The sequence below is a fragment of the Bubalus bubalis genome, chromosome 1, assembly GCF_019923935.1.
Source record: "Bubalus bubalis isolate 160015118507 breed Murrah chromosome 1, NDDB_SH_1, whole genome shotgun sequence".
NCBI classification, from domain to species: domain Eukaryota; kingdom Metazoa; phylum Chordata; class Mammalia; order Artiodactyla; family Bovidae; genus Bubalus; species Bubalus bubalis.
This window is the reverse complement of record NC_059157.1, coordinates 117,681,484-117,709,422: the sequence shown is the minus strand read 5'-3', so window position 1 is coordinate 117,709,422 and position 27,939 is coordinate 117,681,484. Positions and strand designations below refer to the sequence as shown.

Below are 27,939 nucleotides of genomic sequence, written 5' to 3'. Positions count from 1 at the left end.
TATATTTTTAAAATACTGCTTAACACAAATTTAAGTTGTCCAGACGGTAAAAGTATGTGTTTTGTCAAAATTGACTCATGAAGAATCAAAGTAATATTTCAAATCAAATACATATGTTTTACAAAGTAAACACTAAAGTTGATTAAAATACATAATGAAGACCAGTATAAAATTAGGCAAACACTATATGTAGTGAATCCCTGGAAATCTCTGAATTTCTAAGAATTGTACCAAAGGTAATTTTTTAAAACATTAGAAATCTTAAACATGTTAAGTGTTACCATGAAAAATTACAAATAACTACACAATTACCTTTAGTCTAGTTCTAATATGAAACTGCACTGTATAAATTCCTCACAGTACTGGTACTCTTATTTTGAGTCTATTTTAAATCAAACTTTTAAACTAATGAGCTAATAATGATTAATGGAATAATAAGAGATCTGAAACTAAATACCAGCAGATCATTTAGGGAAAGAAAACAAAGGACAATCACATTGATTTTTGAAGCCCAAGATTATAACTAACATTGTTTACACTGTAATTGACCATATTGTACTGAATAATTCACAGCATAATAAAACTCAGATTTGTTACATACTATAGAAAAGCTATTAGTTGATACAGTTAAATTCACCTTGGTTAAAAGCCAACCTACTCTGTAACTACTTGTAACCATTAATTTACTTTAAAACTTTGCTGTTACTACTGCATCATTTCTGCCAAATTTAATCCAAATTGGGTTTTGGCATAGTCAAGAAACCAAGCCATAGAAATGTATTTTTCAATGTACAAGCTCCCTGCACTGTTAAAGATTTAATTTTCACTTTCTTTGAAGATTTTCTGAAGATATTCAGAACCATGATCATCTTTAGTGTACTTCAAATACATCTCTAACAATTAAATTTAGGTAGATACTAATTACTGCCACATTAACAACTCATGACTGAAGCCACAGGAGTTAAAAGAGTATCTAAGAACTGCTTTTACAACCAGAGACCCCAGAGGTGATCTAGAGACCAAAGCCTGGATCCAAAATGAAAACTACCTAGGCTTCTTCAGATAAAGATCAAAAGGATTCCGAGGATCAAAAAGTGAGGCTCTTGTTTCTTCTTTCTTTCTTCCTCTCTTTGTCTCTTTCTTTCTCATCTCAATATATTTCTTTCTCCTTGAGCTTTCTGGATAATTAATTTCAAAGTACACTAACAAAAATGCTACAAATCAGACTTTTGCAAAGCTGGGTGATCTATGATTCAGAGGTGAAACAGGGTGTTCCTGTTATTGTTGCGATTAAAATACAAGGTTTTGGAAAATTAGCCTTTCCTTAGACATAATCCATACATATATTTTTTATCTTTATCTAATACACAGCAGTTATTACTAAATAAGCATTATATGCATGCAATTTGATCAAACAAATACAGAACCTTTTCTGTGATGTGAATTTATTTCAGTCTAATTCCTGTTTAGATTCTGATTTGATGTTTGGTCAACTTAGAAAACTCTACTTACTGGTGGGCAAATGTTAGAAAATGTATTATATACCCAATGAAATATAATTTCTCTACTTATTTGGTAACTCAAGTTTAAAAATCTCTCACTACTTACATATAACTTGAAAAAGAAAATCAAACTTAATTATGACAATATTAAAAATTAACCATAAGGCAAATTACTTATTTTATACTCCTGACAAGAGAGGTCAATCAAAGATGGAATCAAACTAATTTGCAGCATATACATAGAAAATTAGTATTTCCATAGTATAGTATATCTATCCAATTCCATAATTATTTTGGCGTTCAAGGGTCTGTGATTCATGTAACCAAATACTAAAGCTATATGTGCTGTGCTTAGTCGGTCACTCGTGTCTGATTCTTTGAGACCCCCTGGCCTATAGCCCCCCCAGGCTCCTCTATCCATGGGATTCTTCACACAAGAATACTGGAGTGGGTTACTGTGCCCTCCTCCAGGGGATCTTCCCAACCCAGGGATCAAACCCAGGTCTCCCACATTGCAAGCAGATTCTTTACCATCTGGGCTACCAGGGAAGCCTACATAGATGCTATAATTTAAAAGAATGTATACCATGTACAGTAAGTACATAGGATAGATGTTAGAAGAATTAAAAAGCAATTTATTGCTGTATATTTTAGTATAAACTTAAAAAACGAGTTTTTTTTTCTCCTTTTACAGAGAGATTTTCCTTTCACCAGGAGCAACAGCAAAAATGTACCTTGAAAAGGACACATTTCAAATATAAAAATGTTCTACATTATTTTATGTCAACTTTTCCTTTGATAGTTACAATCTGATGAAAGCATAATTTTGCAACATTCAAGTAACCTTTGAAACACAGTTTTATTACATCAATAAAATTGTCAAGGTTTTAGGAAATCAACCCAACATTGAAGAACTATAACTTCTTTGAGATCCTTTTGGTAATTGAAAAAAAAAAATGTCAACGGTTTCTTTTTTGCTTCATAAAATGGAATAAATCTAAAGGACTGAGTTATATCAATCTGTACAGCCACTGTATACATGCTAAAGTACTGGACATGAGGGATAAACTATATTTATGAGGAAACGGGGTCATGTATCCTCTAGTTCTGATAATTAAATTACATATTGTGTATATAATAGCTACCAAGAAAAAATAAAAACAAAAACTATTTTGAACCACCAACATCCAGGAAGCTAAAGCAAAGACACGTTCTGGAATCAGGCAGGACATCAGGCTCTCACTTGATGCTGACAGGCTTGACTGAACAATCCTGGGCACAGTGCACAGAAGAAAAACATCAATGCCATCATTCATTGGGAAAAAAAGATTATTTTGTATAAATTCTTAGCATCTTGTAACCTAGAGATGGCCTAAGTCCAGATTCAACTTTCATCTATAAAAAACAGCCCTTTAAACAGGCTTTTTTTAAAAAACAAAAATAAAATAAGTCTTAAAGTAGGTTCTTCTCCCAACTGCTAGAGATCTATGTTTTGATTTATAAAAATATCAATGAATGGGTATCTCTTCTCCAAACCACTCAATAGCTACTAAAAATAAGTAAGTAGAATTAAAGCAGTAAAAATATGTGAGTTTTCAGATATATACATTAGGGGGTCACTAGATTTACTGTTTTCCCCATTCTAAAAAAATTCAAAATTTCTGTGAATCTTGCTGGAAACGATTTAGTTTCTCTGGATTATTGGATGCCATTTGGGAGAAATCACGAAAAATGTCCTGGTAAGTTTCATCACCTGCATGAAAGTAAAATAAGAACACTTAAAAAAATTTATATAAAAAGTATTAATAAACAACATTCATTTTATGACTAGTAACTATTTTACAATTCATGATAATAAAACTTTGTTCAGATGAGCATTTTTTGAAGAAAAAAGACCAACTAAATGTAAGTACTGGATAAGTATATAATGGAAGGAAAAAAAACTATACCTGAAAAAAGCACCTCAGATGCAGCCACAGAGGAAAGTTCAGAGTTAGAAAAGAGCAAAGATGCAAGTGTTTTAAAGCAAATAAGGAAATACATTTATTAACACACAAGAAATAAAAGTCATCCTAAATGAGGTATAATAACAAGGCATTCTTTAAATAAATCTTTAAATCAATATTTCCTTTGATCAAGGCCAAGAAAAGATCAAAAACAAATATTAATGTTTCTGATGGATGCAAGTTAGTAACAGGACAAAACTGATAACCAGGTGGGAAATTTTAATATTATATTTTAACTAAATCTTAATTTAAACAATATGTGAAAAAGTCTTTATTCAAACTTTAATGCTTAACTAAAACTAATGCACTTAATCTACTTTACTAAGCTTAAAAATAATAAAGCCTAGAAAATGACTTTAAAATCATACTTCCACATTTAGTCAACAGTTCATTTACTGTAGGTCATTTGAGCAAGGATGCTATGACAAAAGGGGACTAAATATCAAAGACATCTGTTAAATTAGAATAATACATATGTTGGTTGGTTGTATATGCTCAGTCATGCCCGACTCTTTGTGACCCCATGGACTGTAGCCCACCTGGCTCCTCTGTCTATGGGATTCTCCAGGCAAGAATACTGGAGTGGGTTGCCATTTCCTACTCCAGGGAATACATGTGTATATACGTACAATACACTTGTAGAGAAGATTATAGATACTGATATTATAGCAGACTGAAGACTATTTTTCTTGTGATGAAAAACTAAATATACACACACATACAGGCTAACTCTTTGGACAAAAGATTTATATAAAATGAAATCTTATTTTCAAGTTAAATCATTCATCATGAATGCTTCATTAAACATATTACTTTTATACAGAGGCTTGTCATAATTCTGTTTTCAAGATTTAGACTGTCAAATACTGGTTTATTGTTAAAGCATGGTTTTTATAATTATTCCCCAAAAGACACCTTGCATCCATCTTATTATACACTCATTGCTACAACTGTTGTTAATAGTGCAGTAAGTTTTGTCAGCTTTTAAAAAGTGAGATTTTTTGAGGCAACAGATGTCATACCAAAAGCTAGAGAATTAGAAAAAAAATCAGGGGAAAGTGATAAAGATCTAGTAAAAAGGTCTAACAGCATAACTCAAGATTTTCAATAAAAAAATTTTTAATGCTTTTAATATTTAGTCAATGTAAAAAGCAAGTTATTAAAATCTCTATATAGTTTTTCATTTAGCCCTGGAAATTTTCTCATGACCTGAATCAATCACTTTTAAAAGAAAAAAGGCAGTAAGAAGAGAAGCCTAATAGGTTGGCTAAGAGTAACATCTAACTCGTATATTATTGTAACTAAAATAATAAAGGGTGATATGCTGGAACAACTGGTAAGACAATCCAATTACACCCATGTTTCATTTCATAAAAGTTTACCTCCACATTAGAAGACAAACTACAATCTATTCCCATTTTTAGGCATTCTAAAATATATAAAATAAACTAAGAGACAAACATTAAACATCAATTAACAAACCATACAAAATATTTAAAAGTTTTTCTTATTCTTAGATGTTGAATTCAAATATTTAAAATATTTACTGTAAACATTATAAATATTTTAAAAATACTATTTAAACCGGAGAGTCTGGAATCTTACTTTCCAAGAAAGTGTAAAGTGCAGATTATAATACAAAAATACCACACTGATTTTACCATTCAACACCAGAAGGAACTTAAAAGGCACACATTATACATTCAAGAAGAAATAGGAAGAAGGACCTAGCAGACGCTAATGCCAAACAGCTTACAGATAGCACCAGATGAGCAGTCAATCTTCAGTATTACAACAGTACAATGGCAATATATGGCTTCTACTATTAGCAATGCATATTTTGTATAACAAGCTGTGGGATTTTTTTTTCTTTTTGTGGTTTTCCAGTTTTTGTTTTTAAGTTATCTAGTACCTACTACACAAGTACATTTTAGTAGAACCATTGTACCATGCAAAACAGATAATAACATTTTTTTATTCACTGAATTAAATGCTTCCTTGAAGGAAAGGGTTGGTGCTACACTAATCATTGGTTTCACTTACTGAATACATTTTAAAAGAGTTAATACAGTACAAAAGGAAGTCTAACCTTCACACACATACACAAAACTTTTCATTAATATTCAGTTTCTAACCAAATGTTAATTAAGGGACTATCAATATAATACCTTTCTTAGGCCTCAAAATGTGTTGTCAAAAAGCAAACATGACGTAACAATAGTGACTAAGATATTTAATATAGTTAACACAAATTGAACTACAAATAGAACTTCAATGTGATTCTTTAAATACAATTTTGATCATTCAGAATGTTTCCCATGGCAAATATAACTTGTCTACACTAGAATACATAAACAATAACCCAGAATATGTTGCCCTGGAAAGTTCATAAGTACATTTAACAGTTTATTATAAACAATAAACAACTAACCACCCAATATTTGAAATACTAAGTTAAATTCTTTAAATTACTTAATCACATTCTATTTCTCTTCAGCAAGCTAACTCTTCTATGTGCTTGGACAGTTCTGAGTTTTTAAAATGTGGACTGCTATATTTCCACAGATGGTTTAAAATAGTGTTTGATTTTTGGTATTCAGAATAAACACTGCAACAGCAGCTATGATCCAAGATTTTGCTAATTTTGCTCTTAAAATGTACTCCCCTCAAAGATCCGGCAGCATGGGAGACCCTGCTCCCAGGTGATCAGCGAATGACCCTGCCCCTCGGGACTGATCACAGCTTCCTTTTTGCAACTGACTGGATCAATGATCAGTCTTCACCAGCAACATACTCATATAATTAGTAGTGGTTCACTAAAGCAGTGATTTTCAACTGGTTGAGAAACTCTGCCAACAATCAAGAGGAGTCATAGAGCCAGAGACCGTGGGAACCACCAAACTAGTTTCCAACAATTGAGAGCAGGATGTGATACTGCACGCATCCACCTAGTCCTCTTAAGAGTTGTAGGAACTGACAAGGAGGGATACATCTTCCCCTCAGGAAATGAGTGCTCTTGGGTCACATTGCAAAAAATAGAGTCTCAGGTCGTTAGGGTTGTAGACAGAAAGTTCAAAAGTGGAGTTTCCTAGAAACAGGTCCATGATTCCCAAAGATTATATCTGAGTCTTTTAAATAGAAGACATCTTCATAATGAAAAGACTGAAGATACCTACATTTTAAAACCACCCAGAATTCTGAGGTTTTCCATCTATTGCTAGGCAACAACAACAAAGGATCTAGCTAAAACAACCAACCAAAATCTATGAGAGGGAAATATACAGTGATAAGCAAAGAGGAAAAGAGACCTGCCGCCTGAGCAAAAATATCTGCTCTCCAAAGACTCACAAAGGAAAAGGCTCAGAGAGTAACTGCTGAGCCATTTCACCATGTCACCTGTATAAGTATAAAGTTGTTTTGCTTTAAATACGAGACCACCTAAATGAATTTAAAATCTAGTTATTACCAAATGAGAATCTCATTTTATTCTGCTGGTATACCATTTCCAGACTTCTGCTCTTTTTTTTTAATCTTTTCTAAACTAAGATTTGACTATCGCAGGAAACCTTGCTTTTTTTTAAATAAGCCTTTTTTTCCCTTCCAATTTTCATTCAAATAAATTGGAAAACTCTTATTTTTCCACTGTTAAGCAGAAGGTGCTGTGCTGTGTGCTCAGTCGTGTCCGACTCTGAGATCCCATGGACTGTAGCCCACCAGGCTCCACTGTCCATGGAATTCTCCAGGCAAGAATGTTGGAGTGGGTTGCCATTTCCTTCTCCAGAGCAAAAGGTATATACTCATAAACTTACACATAAAATGACACTGAAAGAACCATTTGAATGCTCTCAGATAGGGGCAGAAGACCAACAGTTTAGATGGAAATAAAAGCTGCAAGAACATAAGAGGTCCTGTCATTTCAAAGTCCCAGCTCCAGAGAAAAGTCACCCCTTGACCTTCTGACTAATCAGCTGGGTGCAGCTTTATCAGTAAACACCCTAAGGAAAGAGCAGCTGACCAGACATTTACATTGAAAATGTCAAGGAAAAAAAACCGTTTAAACTAAAATCCTGAAATTCACTCTTATCTTAGCCTATCGGGTCATATTCTTTGAATAATTTTTATTTTAAAGTGCTTAAACACAAAGGCCTCAAAAATGGCCTAGTAATACTATCACTTAAGTATATCTGTTACAAAATTATAACATTTTTAAAGTCTAACATTCAAGTTTAAAACAAATGGGTGAAATTCAGAATTAATGCTGAGATTTCACCCTTTATCAGCACTCTTACATCTTGGTACATCATGAATCAGTCATATTGTTTGATCCATAGGATTAAAGTGGGACACCCTAGATTAGAAGTATCTAGCCGAAGTGCCTCTATTCTCAAAGTTCTTACTTGTTCCCTATTTAAATTAGACCCCCCCAAAAGTAATAAATACAGTCCTCTGAGAAAGGAATGGTCCCATATATCTTAGTTATATCGGGTTAAAATAAAAGTAAAGTAAAAATGCTGGCTAAAGCTAGCATAAAGTACAGAAATTTCAAAACACAATTAAACAGGAAAGATAGATGATATTACAAGCCACTTTTAAAATATTAGTACTGATTGAAAATAATTAAACATACTCACTGAGAACTGAACAGTCTCAATTATTTTAGTCATGGATTCCTAAACTTTTTAACCAGCATGTATATGAATTTAAAACAGATAAATTAGTAATTCATATACTCAAATTCATGAAACTGGAGATCTAATTATTACTCTCTTCTTTGTGAAGAATGTCTAATCAGGATGTGTTCATCAAAGAACGAAATCTGATCAGCAGCATTTCTTAATTTCTTACATCTCGACTCAAAGATAAAAATTACACAAAATGAGACTTGAGCTGATCCTGAGCTGAGATTTCTCTTAATAAGAATACATCTACTTTGCCATCAAGTTCACAAAATGCTGCTTGAAATACTTCCATTTATCCAACAAATATTGTACAATTACTTAGGGCAAAGCTACAAGATAAAATTGGACCTTTTCCCACTACCTTTTAAACTAACTCTATTCCCATTATGGACTTTTTAACCTACTGGTAAACTTTATTTTTAAACCTTTAACTCATTTTTAGGTCAAATACAGAACTCTTAATTCAATAAATGTTTTCTAGGTATTTTCCATACTGACTTTTTATATGTCAACACATAGTGATTTGTCTTTTTTTTCCCTGAACACAATTTATAGAAATTCCCTGAATAACCAAAAGAAAACAATTCTGTTATATTCACTTGACAGCCAAAAAGAAAATGACTGTTGTGCTGCTTTAAGTGTATAAAGATACATTATCATTCCATTCACCTCACTGGAATGTATATGGAAGACATCTGTACAGCAGATAAAGAAGTCAGTAGCCAGAATTAAATACAGCAAGTAAATGCGTACTGTAATAAGAGTAGTTATGGAGTTTTAAAGGCTCAAGAGTGCGCCACTCCCAAGAATTCAGTAAGTACAGTACATAGCTAACAACTCACAATTTACAAGTAATTTATAAAAACTCTATATAGTATTGTTAGTTTGCTAAAGAACTATGACTCTTCCAATTGTAAACTGATAAATTCCTGAATGCATTTCTTATATTGCATTTCAGTATGGTTATTAGTAGAATATTGACCTGGCTGTCCATAAAGTCCTTCTGATTCCCGCATCTCTTCATTCATTCTTGCTAAACGTAACCTAAAATTAAAGAATGTTTTAGGTAAGTTATACAATATAAATATTCATAAACTACTGAATTATATACAACTAAGACACATACTCATGTAATTTTTTCTTTTACCAGTTATTTGGCCTGAAACAAAAGGACTTGTTGTTTATTAGACCCAACAATCTGAGATACAAAGTAAACAATTCTTATCACAGAAGACAATAAAAGATTTTTAAAAAGTGAGTTTCAGTTTTAAGCAGGTTCCTTGCAGCACCACCAGCAGCTTGCTTCCTCCAGGCACGCAGAATTCCTGACTTATAGTGCAACCTGTTAGACTTTAACTGCCAACCTTCGAAATTATTGCTTCTATAAAATGGAAGCAATAGCCTGTCATAAGTTCAATCTGGTTCATCCTGAGATATGGTAGTTCCAAATGTATAAACAGCATGTGTTATCTATAAATACTTGGGATATATTCTGACATACAGACATTATAATAAATGACCATAGGCTACTAAGATTTTCCCACAGTTACCATATTGATTATATATTCTTTTTGGGTTATTTACCTGGCAGCAGGAAGACCTATAGCACTGGATTAAGAAAATTAGTGAATTTCCTCTCATTTTCTTACTAATTTCAAGCAACATCTTGAAACACAAATCTTATCTGTGGTGCCCCTCTCCTACTCTTTTGCCTGTCCTTCAGGCCACCAAATACTCATTGCCCTCCCAGACTTCCATCACCTTCTTCTAATATGCTCTCTCTGGCAACTGCAGCATCTGAGACAGGCTGTTTTTTATCTCCAAAGTACCACAAGTTGCTGCCATTTCCTTTTTCAACCATTGTGTGAATTCATAATAGCAAGATAATAAGTCTCCCTTTTTGGTATTTGAACCTTTCAGATAGGCTGCTTATTTCAATAAATTTTAAGCGAAACTGACAGCCTCAAGTAAAACAAAATGAGAAAATTTAGAGCATTTGGGAACATATTTTGGGGAAAGAAAGGCCACTACTATAAGAACTGCCTGGGAAGCTACAGCCAGCGTTAATGTAATTCTGCTATATCACTCCTATCTTTTCTTTAATCACTTAGCTTTCTCCAATGTTAAGTCTATAATGATTTAACAGATCTACATTTTCCTATAATAGTCTCCATAATATCAATAAACCCTCCAGTGAGGAAGTGAAGCTAGGTACAGAGAAAATACATTTTTCTCTTTTGGTTTTTTGTTTTGTTTTAGTCTGGCAGGGGTCAGGGAGGGGTGATATATATGGCAAGAATTCTCAGTGGGAACTCTGGAGTTCAAGATAGTCAAGGGAGTTCCTCTTTGTAACTGAATGAAATTCAGTAGTGTAAATGGAACTGTCTTTATTTAGTTAACAGAGAACCAACAATCATGGGCTTCATTCAGAATAGAAAGAAAAAGTGATTCATACAACATATGTTTAAGACTTCCTACATAACAGTAAAAGGTAGGTGACAACCACATTCCTAGATTTCAAGTGTAATGAACAACTTTGATCTAAGATGAAAATCAAACAACTCAAGGTTCTTTAACAGGTCATATTAATGTGCATTCAAACATTCCAAAACAAATATTTTTACCTCAAAATAGAGTACTCTTGTGAAAAATTCTTTTTAAAAAATAATCACAAACAGGTCCCCTAAGTATCAGTGCACAACGGCAATGCAATTGCATTCCCTGCTTATAATCCTCTAATTCTTGAGGCAGTAGTAAAATTGCCCATTACTAACCAATCCAACTCTCACCCCAGTACTGTACTGAGAGTTAAAGAACCCAGTTCAGAAAAGTCACTGATATTCTATTCCTACTGGCCAGGAAGTAAAACAAAAGTGGCTAAGCACACAGGTTTAGAGACAGAATTCTTGGTTTCAAATTTCAGCTCCACCATTTACTAGTTTCTAAAATTATCTGTAGCTTGCCTTCCTTATAAAATGGGGCCGTAATAATAAAACCTTCCTCATAGGCTTGAGGTGGGAACCAAGTAATTTCATATATGTAACATGCCTCATACATTTAATGTGCTTAGCAAAGTAAATGGCTTCTAGTAAATAACCAAGTTTAAATTTCACACCTACACAGGAAACTCTATGTTAAAATCCTGTATAAGTAATAAAATGTATGGGAAATAATCATGTGAAAACACTTACAAGGTCACTATATCAGCATTGGCTGCTTCCACAGCTATACTCAAAGGGTCCTTCCCTTCTTCATCAGTGGCATGTTGATTGGCACCTCTTTTTAGAAATAAACATACCTGCCTGATATTGCCAATTAAAAAAAAATTAGTATTCACCTTAAAAAATAAAAAGCACTATTTAAAGATATAACATCTTCATTAGGAAATTCTTGATTCATTCTACAAAGATTTATTTTATTGACTATTGACTCTAATAATAAAAATCTACCATGATCAACATTTTATAACTCTCAGGTATTTTCACATTTAATCTGGCAATACATAGTATAGTGGGATGTATAAATTATGGCCCCTACCCTCAAAGAATATTATAAAAAGGTATACACAGATAAACTTAAATAAAACTTATAAAATAAACTTAAATAAAAAGCACTCGAGGTCATTATCGAGGAAAAGAAGGAAGCCAAGGCAATGTTAACATCATAAAATATTAACGCTGATACAATAGCAACAAATGGGAAGTAATCTTGCTGCTGTACTCCTCACAAACACTCATAACTTCAAGAAACTGACAAAAATGAAAAAATGATAAACTGAGTCTATGAAGTAAAATGGGAATAATCATGATTAAAAATAAAATAAAAAGGATGAGTTAAATCTAAGCTTTTATAAAGAAGAGTTTTTATGATAAAGTTATTGAACTGAATCTTCTTGCTAACAGAGAGAAAGAAAACAAGCTAGGATGAAAACAGAAGACTAGTTATAAATAAACATTAAAAAAGGACAGCTTCTTGCCTGTCCAGGTAATAAAAACTGCAGATCCTGAGGTATTTTATTAAAAAAAAAGTGACCTTTGTTACAAATATATATATAAGGCCAAATTTTAAGTTTATTTGTACCCTCTAGTAGAAAGCCCATTGTATGGCTTTATTGTTCTGTGCATCTAAATACTGGTCCAGAAATCACAACATCAATAGCACAAAATAAGAATTAACTACCTTGTAGGAAAACTAAAATTTACAAAGTTACAAAATTTCCCCCAAATGTGTGTCCTATGTACATAATGTATAAATACAGAAATACTGTATGTATGTATTTATATGCATAAATATATACCAACACATTAAGTTGTCTTTTAAAACTGCCACAATTTCAGTGACAGTTTTGAATTCTAAGAGATCTATATAAATAATTAGTAAAGTTCAAAGTAAGTCTGTCAGGAGGCAACGCTTCTGTGTCAGGTCAACATGGCGGGCCGGCCAGCTGTTTCAGCATCAATTGGGTGGCTGGAGGGTATGCGAAAATGGTATTACAACGCTGCTGGGTTCAATAAACTGGGCTTAATGCGAGATGACACAATATATGAGAATGACGATGTAAAAGAAGCCATAAGAAGGCTTCCTGAGAACCTTTATAATGACAGTGTTTCGCATTAAGAGAGCACTGGACCTCAGCATGAGGCAGCAGATCCTGCCTAAAGAGCAGTGGACAAAATATGAGGAGGATAAATTCTACCTTGAACCGTATCTGAAAGAGGTTATTCGGGAAAGAAAAGAGAGAGAAGAACGGGCAAAGAAATAATTCAGTAGTCTAAATCTGTGGATACAGCTGTTCTCAAGTGTTTTTATGAAGTTGGTTAAACCTGAAATGTACAATGTAGAACTATTTCGGCTGTAAATGTATTATTTTAAATAAATATTATAATTATTGTTGAAAAAAAAAAAACTAAGTCTGTCAATTTTCTTATTGACAAACAACAGTATTATTGTTACTTATTGAAAAGTAACAATATTTTTTTCTGAAATTTTTTTAAATTTCAAGTTCTACCATGACAATGTAAGTCACAGAAAGTATCACCTTACAAACTACCTAACGATCTTAACCGAAGAGCATAACATTATTTCAAATTAATTTTTTCAAATAAAATCTACTTAAATATATAAGCACAATAGTTTACCCCGTGTGCCCCAAGACGGTGGCATGGTGCAATGGTCCCCGCCCCTGCACATCTCTTTGGTTCACATTAGCACCATTCTGTAGGAGAAACTCGCATGTAACCAAAGAGCCCTTAGAAGGAAAAAAGAAGACAACAATGGGCAAAAAGTGAATGACAATATATTTCTATTAAAAACAGAGTATTTACTTAATAGCCAAAAAGAGAAAATGCCCCCCAGCAAAAGCACAGAAATGATAAATTATATTATTTTCTTCCCAAGAACTACTTCTAACTGGGATTCTATTTGCAGTCTGCAATCTAGCAAAACCCACTACTTTCATTACTAGAATTCCCTTCCATGAAGAAAAAAATTGAACTTACACAAAGCGATATTCAGAAATAACTACTAGCTGCTGCTTCTATTTTCCAACCCACCTCTTAAAGCAAACAATAATGTAAGGTTATGCTCAAAATGAATTATGATTTTTTATGTTCTATTACCACTGAAAACCTGAATTTACAAATTCATACCCCTAATACAGCCTGAATAAGTGGTGTTGCTTTGTTTTCCTCGGAATTAGACCAGTTCACATCTGCGCCGTGAGCCAAAGCCTCAGCCATTTTAGGAAGATTTTTTTCATATGAAGCCCTATAAAGCTGGAGTCCTGGATTAAGATGTTTAGAGTCAAGAAACACAGAAGAATCTTGCCTTTCTGCCTCTGAAAAACAAACACAAATAAATAAAAATGAGCCCTTGGCAGGGAGGGAGAGAATGGGAAGTCACTGCTTCTTATTCTTTGTAAGGTAAGAATTCTGGGGATAGATGGTGGTGATGGCAGCACAAAGTGTGAACGACTTAATGCCACTGAGCTGTACACCTGAAAATGGTTAAGATGGTAAATGTTTATGTTATATGTAACTTACCACAGCTTTTTAAAAAATCAAACTCTTACTTGTATCACAGTATGAAGTTGTGATGTAAGATTTTCACAAAGGTACCTTATTTCCTATAGACTAATCACTCCCCACAGCCGCCTTCTCTTTTAAATACATTGACTAGTACATCAGCTCTCTGTGATCTTGCCAGTATCTGACATGTAGGTAGATTACTCTGTATTAGACTACAATTAGGTATCTGACTATAAGCCTGGACTTAGGGACTCAGAAGATGCAGTAACAACCTCGAAAGAATTTCACTACTAGACCAAACCTCACTTTATTCCTGGGATGGTCCAACACCATCACAATTTGCAGTACAAGCAGTTCAAATAACATAAAGAATGCTTTCTATCGAGTATTCTGCAAAATCAAAACCGCTGAAATCATAAAGGAGAGAAATAGGAGGAAAGTACAAGTTAGAAGAAAAACCTAATTGGGGGGATGGAGGGGGGTGGGCATCCCTAATTGTGAGATGGAGGGTGGATTTGCTAATCTCTTTCTCCTGACAAGAAAAGACAGCCAGGGACTTTCCTCTTACAAGGAGGGTAAGAATCCACCTGCCAATGCAGGGGACAGGGGTACGATTCCTGGTCTGGGAAGATTCCACATGCTGAGAAGTACACATGCCCATGTGCCCCAACTACTGAGCCTGTGCTCTAGAGCCCACAAATTGCAACTACTAAAGCCCAAGAGGCTAGATCTAGAGCCTGTGCTTTGCAACAAGAGAAGCCACTGCATTGAGAAGCCTGCACACCTCAATTAGACAGCAGGCCCTACTCACAGCAACTAGAAGAAAGCCTGCGCAAAGAAAGCAATGAAGACCCAGTGCAGCCAAAAATAAATATGTATAATTATATATGTAAAAAGACAGTCCCCCAAAAGATAACAGGTAATAAGACATACAGTTCACATGCATTAAAAATTACCTTTAGTTATTGACAAGTTACTTTCAGCACATGTCATGAGGCTTAGAAAAATACACAGCTAGGAAAGAACTTCCAAATATGAAAAGAAATAGCTGCTTTCTCATTCAGCAGTATTAACTTCCCCTTGCTAAGTGCTAAGTTGCTTCAGTCGTGTCCGACTCTGTACAACCCCATAGATGGAAGCCCACCAAGCTCCCCCATGCCTGGGATTCTCCAGGCAAGAACACTGGAGTGGGTTGCCATTTCCTTCTCCAATGCATGAAAGTGAAAAGTGAAAGGGAAGTCACTCAGTCGTGTCTGATTCTTAGCGACCCCATGGACTACAGCCTACCAGGCTCTTCCATCCATAGGATTTTCCAGGCAAGAGTACTGGAGTGGGGTGCCATTGCCTTCTCCGCACTTCCCCTTAGTACCTTCTAAAAGATTAACCACTTCCTTTAGAAACTATTCAATCAGACTTGGCATTTCACATTTCACATGCATTTTTCAGCAAACAATATCATTTAACACTGAATTTCACCAAACTCACCAGGTTCATATAAACTATTGGCTGACACTGTGGAGGGTAAAGATTCTCTTCCATCATCAGAGCTCTGCTGGATTCCACTGTCATTACTTTTGACTGTTTTAAAGAAAAACCAGCTAGAGATTAAAGTTTTGAACCTTTAAGAAAAAAGTCCCACAAACAACGAGATTTTAAAATGAACTCTGAAACATAAACATGAACTCAGCCACCACCAGAATAAACTTTTCACAATTTTAATTCTTTGGTACACTTCACTTATCAAAATATGAATCAATCATGAAGCCTATAAATAAAAATAAACTTATTTTCAGAGTCATAACATATCTCATTCTCATTACCCCAGAGTGTGTCAAGGATAGTAAAGCGTTAATTTATCGTATGACGGTAAGCAATGTGCAATTCTGAGACAATGGGTAACATCTAGAGAAATGGCCACACCACACAATGACCACTGGCACAGACTTGGAATGCTCCACAAGAGTAGTACTTACTACTACGTAGTTTTGAAGAAGTATCAAAGTAGGAGAAGAGTGAATCTAGCTCATCAGGACAGAAGAGAGACTCCCGCCTGGCCTCGTCGCTATTTACAGCAACCACTGGGGACATGCAAGTTAGCAAAGCACAAAGCAGGCCGTAAGAAGGGAAGAGGGCAGGAAAAAACGTTATTGGGAAAATTTTAGGAGAAAGAAACAGGAAGGATATTAGGTGGTTAATCAGATATTTAGGGCTTTTTGCATGATACATCTGTAATTCCCATCTCCCCTTGCATTTTAAGCAGTTTTATTCCCTACGACAGATACATTACAGTTGGCCCTTAAACAACACAGGTTTAAATTACGTGGTCCACCTATACACAGATTTTTTTTTCAGTACAAAATACTACAGTACCACATGATCTGGGATTGGTAGAACTCACAGATGCGGAACCAGTGATACAGAGGAACTGCAGAGCAGATATGGAGGCAGCACATACATGGAGGGCCAACTAAAAATCACATGTGAATTTTCAACTGAGTGGAGAGCTGGTACCCCAACCCCTGAGTTTTTCAAGGGTCAACTGTATGTAGGAATGTGAATTACCAGGAGACTATTTATATTTAACTATTTTAAAGAGAGAGAAATCCAATTTTTCCTTAGGATATATAGAAGAAGATGTGTTTTCAGCATTTAAAAAATCTACAACAGCTATTAATTCAGAAATTAAGCAAGTGACTTATACAAACAACAAATAAACTTTAATACCTGAACTCTGAGGAGATGCTCTAATTTGTTCACTTGGCCCAAGTTTAGAAATGCTCAGCCTCTTTTCTTCACAACTTTTGGAGACAATCTTTCTTTCCTGCTCAGGAGGTGATGATGACATAGAGTATTTATCCACAAATTTCCTCTCCACATATTTTGCTCTGATATACGCCTCTTTCTCCTGTCTGGTTGGTACATATAAAAACGTCATGATGTTCTGCTTAATCTCTTAGCACGGCCAATAGTGAAAAGAAGTCATTACATACTGAATTTTTCAAAGAAAGTCACTAAACATAATACTAGTTAAAACGTTTTATGTATTTCCAACATTCTGCAACATGTTTTCCTTCCAAATATTTAATGAACTATGATTTCATGTTTAAATGAATATAAATAATCAACCAACTGAAAAGTCACAAGTGTTAACATAGCATTCTTATTCTCTTAATTTCTATGCTCATTCATTTCTACACATATTCCCTGTTGCTTTTTAAAGAATGAAAACAATACCAAAACATGATTAAAATTTACAGAAATTAACTTCAATTCTATTTTTACTCCAATAAATAATGTCACACACTGAATTACCACTAGTCATGACCCTAAGTTTTCATAAGACAACTACTTTAACACAACACGGCATTTTTAACTTAAAGGGGACCAAAAAAAGTATCACACTTAAAATTTTTGATTTATGATACAACTATAAAACTTGTCAAGTTTCTTCTATACCTTTTCCGACTTACATCTTTCTAAAATGCCTAAGTCTTTGGCTAAAATAGGATATCTCAAGGTCTGAGATAACTCAAACAACCATACTTTTGCACAAAAGTAAGAATCTGATTTAAATGGTATTGGTTTAGAGAGCAATAACTTTTAAAAATTATCATAAAGATATAGTCAGATATAGGATTATGGCAAAGTTTTCATATCTAATATAAAGAAACATAAAGACTAAAAATAACATGAACAACAAAACTAATTATCCACATTGAAGGCACTCTTTGCCACTTCATTCAATAAGTCTCCATGAACAGGACTGGAAGTAAAACTTAAAACACAGCAATTAAGTAAGCACCCCCCCTTACCAGAAGTCACCCTTTTCAACTGTAATCCTTCAATATAAAAATGTGATGTAGGAAATATGTAATTAACAAGTATTTGCTAAACAAAGTCAAAAATGCAAAAATTATTCATTGTAGGTATAGAAACTTGACCCTTTGGAGACAAGACAATCTAATGAACAGATTACGTCTTTTTAAAGGCCTGCAACTAGTAGAACTTTGTCTACTTTACTTGCTAGTAAGAGGTTTTATATTCCTTTGCAGAGCCTTAATTTTTAAGCTTCTCTCTCATCTAGAGATTATAATTTATTATCTGACTATCAAATACAATCTAATTAACAAACCCAAGATAGAAACAGCCACATTTTAACCAAAGCAGTAATGATCTCTCTGAACCACTCTGTTTCAATATTACATATCAATTAAAGGGAAATAAAATAATAGCTATATTCAAGATGGGGGGGATCAAGTAACATTTTAACACAACTGAAACAGTACCTTTGTCCTGGATGCGGTTTCTTTATTCCCATTTTTTCCAAATTAGCTTCATAAACTCTATTTATAACATCATTCCCCAACTCACACATAAGCTGTTTGGCATAAAGACAGAAAATAAGCTATAATTTCCTAAAAAATACTATATTAATCCTTAAGCAAATACTTAATTCTTTGCAAGTTCTGAAAATGCATATATCACAATGATGCTGAAAGTTAAACAAAATGAAATGAGGACTGAGAGCATTATCAGCATTTTTCCATTTTTCACCAGAACACCTCCCTTAGAAGATTACTACTCTTTAAGACAGGGTTTCTCCTCACACATCTCCTGCCAGACTTCTATCCCTCCACTGTGGTTAGCACAAGGCTATATACCCACAACATCAGCTAAGTTAACCAAAAAAAAGAAGCCTAAGTCCATATAGGTTAAGCTTTAAACAACTCATAACTGAAGCAAACTATTTTCTCCTTGGGCTTCCCTGGTGGCTCAGACAGTAAAAAATCTGCCTGAAATGCAGGCGACCTGGGTTCAATTCCTGGGTAGGGAAGATCTCCTGGAGAAGGAAATGGCAACCCACTCCAGTACTCTTGCCTAGAGAATACCATGGAGAGAGGAGCCTGGCAGGCTACAGTCCATGGGGTTGCAAAGATTCGGACATAACTGAATGACTAACACACACAAATTTTCTCCTTAGATTTTATTTACATTTCTAAATACTGCTTCAATATTTTTTTAAAAGTATCAGACAGCTGTGTTTCAACCAAAATTTCTAAAATGAATCCACTGAGTTCATATCTACCCACAGTTAACGCAGAAGTTAGATTTCTAGCTCCCACCCCCCCACTTACTCCTTCTTTGATTTCATATCAATTTATAGAATCTATACAAATAGGGCTGTAACATACGAGCCAACTTATCACTTCCATTTAGAGGTTTACACAATAATTCCACAAAGAAAACTTTTTTACTTTACATAATTGAAAGGATTATGTATTTATCTATGGATTGAAATAAAAACACAAATGCATTAAGAAACACAATTTTCAGACAGAAATAAATGTAGAATACACTACAACCTTTAAGCTACCATTTTTTACAATAGGTAAACTAAACAGTGGGAATTAAAATGGATACACTATTAATCAGTATAAATTTTGAAAGTCTTGGGCTTCCTGGTAGTTCAGATGGTAAAGAATCCGCCTGCAGTGTAGGAGGCCCCAGTTCAATTCCTGGGTTGGGAATATCTGGAGAAGGGATAGGCTACCCATTCCAGTATTCTTAGGCTTCCCTGGTGGCTCAGCTGGTAAAGAATCTGCCTGCAATGCGAGAGACCTGGGTTCAATCCCTGGGTTGGGTAGATCCCCTGGAAAAGGGTAAAGCTACCCACTCCAGTATTCCGGCCTGGAGAATTCCATGGACTGTATAGTCCATGGGGTTGCAAAGAGCTGGACATGATGGGGCAACTTTTACTTTCACTTATCAAAAACCCAGTTGTGATCTAAAATTATTTATGGTACTTTCATAGGTATGAATCCTTACACAGGGAAAAAGGATGTCTTAGTTTGATGACTACTACCCCTGACAAATGTAAATTTTCAAATGTGCCTATGCTAAAATAATGCCATAATAACATGATATACCAATCTGTTATGCAGCTCACTATGACAATATCTCATATTCTTAATAAAAAATTATATTATTACAAAATATTAAAATTAAGGCACAGAATCTAATTTTTGAGAAAACATAAAAATGCAAGGGTGCTAGTCTCCTTAAAAAAGTGAACTGACAAAAAAAAAAAAAGTGAACTGACATACAATTAAGAGTGCTACTTAAGCTTAGCAACTTAAAAAAAACAGTAAGAAAACACCACATTTGCCAAAATAACATCAGATATATTCCAATACAATTTAATTCACTGTTGGCATTGAGAAACTCATACATCTGCAAATCCAGATTCTAAAATATTGACTTTTGGGGATTCCCTGGTGGTCCAGTGGTTAGGACTCTGCCCTTCCACTGCAGGGGGCACAGGTTTGATTCCTCATTGGAACTAAGATCCTGCATAGCCAAGTGGCAAAAGAATAAATAAATTTTCAAAATCTTGACTTTTATGTGAAAACATAAAATATTTTAAAGCAAATATTTATTTTACCTTTAAAAGTTCAGGCTCCCAGGTATCCAAAGTTAAAGATCGCACTTTTGAGAAATGAACTCCAAGACTCCTAAGTCAGAAAAAGAAAAGACTGCATCAATATATAAAACTTTCAAATCTCTATTTGCACATTATGCAAGTTATTTTTCTATCTTAATGTGACGCAGTCTCTAATATAGCCCTCAACACGTATATAAATATGGACAGATCCTCTGGTTAATGGTGAATCAAAGTCCTCGAAATCACTTCACAAACCAGAATTTTATCCACTTCATAAAAGGTACAAAGACACAAACTGGCAGCGAAATTAGGCAGAAGGGAAAGTCCTCTAACCCCTGGGACAGAAACATGTACCTGTGTTTAACCAAAAGAAGCCTCTCACCCCAGGCGGGCCTACTCACCGATGAATCCCAGAACACTCAATACACAGGGTGATGCCCAGGTTGATGCTGGCCCACCGTGGGTCTGCCAGACCACAGTCACAACAGCTGGCATTCCCGGGTATACACTGGACTCGCTGCAATGCACTTTCTCCTTTTAATAGCTTATCTTTTGACTCATTTCCAGAATCCAGGCTCCCTGTGGATGGAGACGATTTCTTATCCAGCTTCTAAAAGAATTAAGATTTAAAAAAACAAAAAAGGATTGTAATACTACATTGCACACTACATGCTCCAAACAAAAGCTGCCAATCAACAATCTGAAGGCCTATTATGGGCCTAAGAAGGACACTGTTCTAAACACTGGGGGTTCAAGAATGAAAATATAAAGGATCTGCCATCAATTGGCCTTTAGTCTTATACAGAGAAACACATTAATAAAAAATAACTTGACACAATGATTGTATGTACAAGATAAAAGGCAAAGAGAAAGAGGAACAGGAATATAGCATGCAGGATGAGAGACAGAGAGAGTACTCATGAGACTATTAAGACTCAAGAATAAAATAAATACTATTTTATACCAAGTTTTTCCAAGGTATTCAATGAACTGCAAGCAAGTTGTTTCAATCACTGCAGTGAATTACTGAAAATGGTATGGCCTTTTACTAAAGAACAGGTCAACTGCATAATTATAATTACAGAGTGAATCAACAATATAATGCACAATGTCTAAAAGCTCATGAGAAACCAGGAGAAAAGCAAAAGGTGGCAGATAAGCAAAACACTAACTTTTTAAGTGCCCAGCAAAGACCATACCAATAATGACCAAGTACAAAAACAGAGTTTGGGGATACTACGCAAATAAATACATGGCCTAAAAAGTCTTTTGGTTTAAAAACATTTCAACTTTAATAAGCCAGTATTTTAGAACAGAATTCACACAAATATAACCTTGCCCTTCTTGAAAACTCGATACTGGATGCTTGGGGCTGGTGCTCTGGGACAACCCAGTGGGATGGTATGGGGAGGGAGGAGGGAGGAGGGTTCAGGATGGGGAACACATGTATACCTGTGGTGGATTCATTTTGATAGATGGCAAAACCAATACAATATTGTAAAATTAAAAAAAAAAAATAGCCATTAAGTGTGGCGAGGCAAAGAAAGTGTGGGGATATGGTATTACAGAGAGGACTGAGCTGGGTGAGGAGCATACCCTCAGATGAGAGTGACCCCATGCAGGTTGTTGGTTCCCAAGCAGGGGAAGAAGGATTTCTGTGTAGGGAGAGAGTCCAACAAAGGAAACAAGAGCCTGAAGACAGAGAGGAACCACCAAGTGGTAGCACCACCTGGTGTGAGGTGTTAGTCTGGCAGGTGGGAAATGGCAGCTGAGAAAGCACACTGGTCACAGCAGGGGGACTAAGCATATAAGCAAAGCTGCTAACAATAAAGGGAAGTCAGATTTCTTACTTCAGAGAAAGGAGTTATTTATATGAAAAGGGAGAAAATTAGAACAAACCCTGTTGTATTACATTAGGACTGGAGATGACAACAGGCGCCCTAATGGTTTTAATATAAATAGATTTATAAAGCAGTAAAGATGTAAAATAATATATGCACATGTATATTCCCTTATCTTGCTTTCTAAAAACTATTCTCTACCCAAAAGAACTAGTGTACTTTGAAGAAACTGCTGATTTCAAGGCTGGTGCAGAGAAAGTACAAGAAGATGAACTCAGGACATCTCATCATGCTAGAAGGTAGGGAAGAACTTCAAGATTGTTGGGGAAATGTCAAAAGGATACAGAATCCAGGGCTGCACTAGAGAAATGAGTCAATCTGAGCAACAAAACAAATAATGATAGTAATGAATCATAATACATTGACTAAAACAGGGTTGTATCCTCATATAATTAAATTTAAAAATTAAAGTTTGAATAGGAAAGAATATTTACATAGTCTCAAAGTACATACACCCCATACATACAAAATACTACTACAAAGACAGTATTTCAGTAGAGATGTCTAGCATGCACTACCTTAATCAAGTGATCAAAGTTAACATCACCAAATATAGGACAAATCAAAATCTCAGGCCACCTGAGAAGATGCAGTGAGAAGAACACAGCATCATTTATATAATATTCTTACCAACAACACACAGCTTTGTAAGTAAACGTATCAACAATGGGGGATATTCTGTAAAAGTTTGCGATCTTCGATACAATCAAGGTCAAGAAGGTCCAAGTAAAATTGAGGGACTATTACCAAAACTGAAGGAAACTGAAGAATCATGACAACTAAGAGAAACCTGTGCTTCTACACTAGATCTTTTTGCTGTAAAGAACACTACTGGGATAACTATTAAAACTTGACATTTGAGAATTAAATGGCAGTAATGTACCAATGCTCATTTCTTGATTATGATTATAAAGAAGAAATGTCCTAGTTATGAGAAGAACTCACTAAACTAATAATGGGTGGTGTACCATATGTTAGCTGCTTACTCTGAAATAGTTCAGGGGAAAAATAATTTGCATTACTTGGAACTTCTCTGTAAGTTACAGATTACTTTAAACTTTAAAAAAAGAAATAAAACCTATGTTACTAAAACATATTTGATAATGTGAATTAGCTCGTAAGCAATTACACAGAAAAAGGATGTCAATGCACAAATCACGCTGGTTCACTCTCAGTATTCCTCTAATGCTTTTGCACCATATTAGAGAAGCTGAAAGCAAAGTACAGTAACACAGGAGAACCTGGGCTGGACACCTCAAGGAATACAGGACTGCAAATGACACACACCCTTCACTCTTCTTGGCTCATTTTGGCCACGTGCTATGACTTGAAAGTGTTTACTACACCATTCTCTCTGATATTTGTGTGTTCTGCACATGTCACCAAAGCCTCAGCCCTTCCGTACCCTTCCTTTGAGCTATCTTCACCAGTTTTTAAAGGTAAGCCCTACCTGTCCTCTATACTATAGTGTTTATTTATTAGGAATTCAACTGTGCTAATATTTTTATTGAGATTTTAAAGTTCCTAAAATTCAAGTTATAAACTTAGGTAGGTTTTAGGTTGGCCCTATCTCTGTTTTTCCTGTAATCCCTGTAATTGTATTCTTGGTGTACAATTCTGCTAACACAGGCATTTCAGCAATCCACCAGCTTCCTCATCAATATGATCTGGATACACATCTAAATTTGTTCCCTCTCACAACTCCGCTAAAAACTAGAGAAATTTTTCAAAGCATCACCTGAGTCCTTATTGGACAAAGGTGTGATAATTTGAATGTGAAAAAAGAGTAATTACCACAATTAATTGGGACCCATTATGTTTTTAAAAATCCGGGAGTTTATAATGATATCCCCCATAACATTTATCTGTCCTCACTTCAGGTAGCTAATAAATCAACCAAATGCGGTAATTAAAAGCAAAAATTTAAGCATCTCTTATTAAACTAACTAAATAGCTCCACTGATAAAGAAAACCTACATTTCACATAAGAATGCAAGTTAATAAATGGGTATTGGAAAAGAATTAGAAAATCATCATTTCACAATTCCCAATAAAATTACAAATTCAGCTACAAAACTAGTAAATAAATGGTTGATGGGGACTAGACTTTATAGGGTTAAAGTAAGACAAAGTAGATTTGTTATACAAAGCAATGAAGTATTAATAGACAGGAACAAGAAAGGAAATGTACCATGACAATGAAGGGATCACACTGGCCTCTCCCTAATCCACCATGTCTGCTTTATCTTCACAAAGAAGATTTTAGTGTTAGCAATGGTTGGGTGTATTTCTCTCATTGTAACACGAAGTATACACATCACCTATATTGTAACCTATGACAAGGAATTCTCCTGGAACAGAAAGTCTAACCTTTTCAGCAAGTCATTGTCATGGGAAAAAAAAAAAAAGGAACTATTCTAGATTGAAAGACAAGGAACACTGGACTAGATGCTATGCCCAGTCACAAAAAAGATCCTACTTTGTAAAACAGGTTGTAAAAGACATTTTTAGGATAACTGGAGACATCTGAAATGAGTTACAGACGATATTAAGAAATTACTATTTAGTGTGGAATGACATGATACCTGTAATCTACTTTAGAAACTTTCCCATTTTATTGTTTTCCTCTATTTCTTTGCATTGATCGCTGAGGAAGGCTTTCTTATCTCTCCTTGCTATTCTTTGGAACTCTGCATTCAAGTGGGTATATCTTTCCTTTTCTCCTCTGCTTTTCACTTCTCTTCTTTTCATAGCTATTTGTAAGGCCTCCTCAGACAGCCATTTCACTTTTTTGAATTTCTTTTCCTTGGGGATGGTCTTGATTCCTGTCTCCTGTACAATGTCACGAACCTCAATCCATAGTTCATCAGACAATCTGTCTATCAGATCTGTATAGTCATAAGGGATTTGATTTAGGTCATACCTGAATGGTCTAGTGGTTTTCCCCACTTTCTTCAATTTCAGTCTGAATTTGGTAATAAGGAGTTCATGGTCTGAGCCACAGTCAGCTCCCAGTCTTGTTTTTGCTGACTGTATAGAGCTTCTCCATCTTTGGCTGCAAAGAATATAATCAATCTGATTTCGGTGATGTCCATGTGTAGAGTCTTCTCTTGTGTTGTTGGAAGAAGGTGTTTGCTATGACCAGTGTGTTCTCTTGGCAAAACTCTATTAGCCTTTGCCCTGCTTCATTCTGTATTCCAAGGCCAAATTTGCCTGTTACTCATTTCTTGACTTCCTACTTTAGCATTCCAGTCCCCTATAAAGAAAAGGACATCTTTTTTGGGTGTTAGTTCTAGAAGGTCTTGTAGGCCTTCATAGAACTGTTCAACTTCAGCTTCTTCAGCATTACTGGTTGGGGCACAGACTTGGATTACAGCAATATTAAATGGTTTGCCTTGTAAACAAACAGAGATCATTCTGTTATTTTTGAGACTGCATCCAAGTACTGCATTTCAGACTCTTATGTTGACTATGATGGCTACTCCATTTCTTCTAAGGGATTCCTGCCCGCAGTAGTAGATAGAATGGTCATCTGAGTTAAATTCACCCATTCCAGTCCATTTTAGTTCGCTGATTCCTAGAATGTCGATGTTCACTCTTGCCATCTCCTGTTTGACCACTTCCAATTTGCCTTGATTCATGGACCTAACATTCCAGGTTCCTATGCAATATTGCTCTTTACAGCATCTAACCTTGCTTCTGTCACCAGTCCTATCCACAACTGGGTGTTGTTTTAGCTTTGGTTCCATCCCTTCCTTCTTTCTGGAGTTACTTCTCCATGGATCTCCAGTAGCATATTGGAGTGCACCAGTGGCACCTATTGGGGAGTTCATCTATCAGTGTCCTATCTTTTTGCCTTTTCATACTGTTTATGGGGTTGGGTTCTCAAGGCAAGAATACTGAAGTGGTTTGCCATTCCCTTCTCCAGTGGACCATATTCTGTCAGCCTTCCTCAGTGGTCAATGCAAAGAAATAGAGGAAAACAACAGAATGGGAAAGACTAGAGATCTCTTCAAGAAAATTAAAGATACCAAGGGAACATTTCATGCAAAGATGGGCTCAGTAAAGGACAGAAACGGTAGGGACCTAATGGAAGCAGAAGATATTAAGAAGAGGTGGCAAGAATACACAAAAGAACTGTACAAAAAAGAACTTCATGACCCAGATAATCACGATGGTGTGATCACTCACCTAGAGCCAGACATCCTGGAATGTGAAGTCAAGTGGGCCTTAGGAAGCATCACTATGAACAAAGCTAGCAGAGGTGATGGAATTCCAGTTGAGCTATTTCAAATCCTGAAAGATGATGCTGTGAAGTGCTGCACTCTATATGCCAGAAAATTTGGAAAACTCAGCAGTGGCTACAGACTGGAAAAGGTCAGTTTTCATTCCAATCCCAAAGAAAGGCAATGCCAAAGAATGTTCAAACTACCGCACAATTGCACTCATCTCACACACTAGTAAAGTAATGTTTAAAATTCTCCAAGCCAGGCTTCAGCAATACGTGAACCGTGAACTTTCAGATGTTCAAGCTGGTTTTAGAAAAGGCAGAGGAACCACCAGAGATCAAATTGCCAACATCTGCTGGATCATCAAAAAATCAAGAGAGTTCCAGAAAAACATCTATTTCTGCTTTACTGACTATGGCCAAAGCCTTTGACTCTGTGGATCACCATAAACTGTGGAAAATTCTGAAAGAGATGGGAAGACCAGACCACCTGACCTGCCTCTTGAGAAACCTGTACACAGGTCAGGAAGCAACAGTTAGAACTGGACATGGAACAACAGACTGGTTCCAAATAGGAAAAGGAGTACATCAAGGCTGTATGTTGTCACCCTGCTTATTTAACTTATATGCAGAGTACATCATGAGAAGCGCTGGGCTGGAAGAAGCACAAGCTGGAATCAAGATTGCCAGAAGAAATATCAATAACCTCAGATATGCAGATGACACAACCCTTATGGCAGAAAGTGAAGAGGAACTAAAGGGCCTCTTGATGAAAGTGAAAGAGGAGATTGAAAAAGTTGGCTTGAAGCTCAACATTCAGAAAACTAAGATCATGGCATCCGGTCCCATCACTTCATGGCAAATAGATGGGGAAACAGTGGCAGACCTTATTTCTGGGGGCTCCAAAATCACTGCAGATGGTGACCGTAGCCATGAAATTAAAAGACGCTTACTCCTTGGAAGGAAAGTTATGACCAACCTAGACAGCATATTGGAGAAGGCAATGGCAACCCACTCCAGTACTCTTGCCTAGAAAATCCCATGGACAGAGGAGCCTGGTGGGCTGCAGTCCATGGGGTCGCTAGGAGTCAGACACGACTGAGCGACTTCACTTTCACTTTCATGCATTGGAGAAGGAAATGGCAACCCACTCCA

At 35.5% G+C, this 27,939-nt stretch overlaps 1 protein-coding gene and 1 pseudogene across 5 annotated transcripts in view; one reads left to right on the top strand and one right to left on the bottom strand.

Annotated features, from left to right (window-relative positions):
* Nucleotides 1-2,114: 2,114 nt before the first annotated feature.
* Nucleotides 2,115-27,939, bottom strand: part of ACAP2 (ArfGAP with coiled-coil, ankyrin repeat and PH domains 2) — a 176,308-nt gene continuing 150,483 nt past the window's right edge. For 3 of the 5 annotated variants that reach the window (XM_044943303.2, XM_044943298.1, XM_025286100.2), the window contains 10 exons: nt 21,057-21,265; nt 20,656-20,725; nt 18,500-18,591; nt 16,938-17,122; nt 15,699-15,791; nt 13,836-14,023; nt 13,326-13,435; nt 11,379-11,489; nt 9,170-9,231; nt 2,115-3,255 (listed from right to left, as the gene is read on the bottom strand). In XM_044943303.2, coding sequence (XP_044799238.1) covers nt 3,155-3,255; nt 9,170-9,231; nt 11,379-11,489; nt 13,326-13,435; nt 13,836-14,023; nt 15,699-15,791; nt 16,938-17,122; nt 18,500-18,591; nt 20,656-20,725; nt 21,057-21,265 — 1,221 coding nt within the window. In that variant the 3' untranslated portion in view covers nt 2,115-3,154. Of the gene's footprint in view, nt 3,256-9,169; nt 9,232-11,378; nt 11,490-13,325; nt 13,436-13,835; nt 14,024-15,698; nt 15,792-15,849; nt 16,292-16,937; nt 17,123-18,499; nt 18,592-20,655; nt 20,726-21,056; nt 21,266-27,939 lie in introns of those variants that run through there. The other 2 variants (XM_044943310.1, XM_044943318.1) reach the window with 2 other exon arrangements.
* Nucleotides 12,616-12,963, top strand: LOC102397917 (annotated as a pseudogene).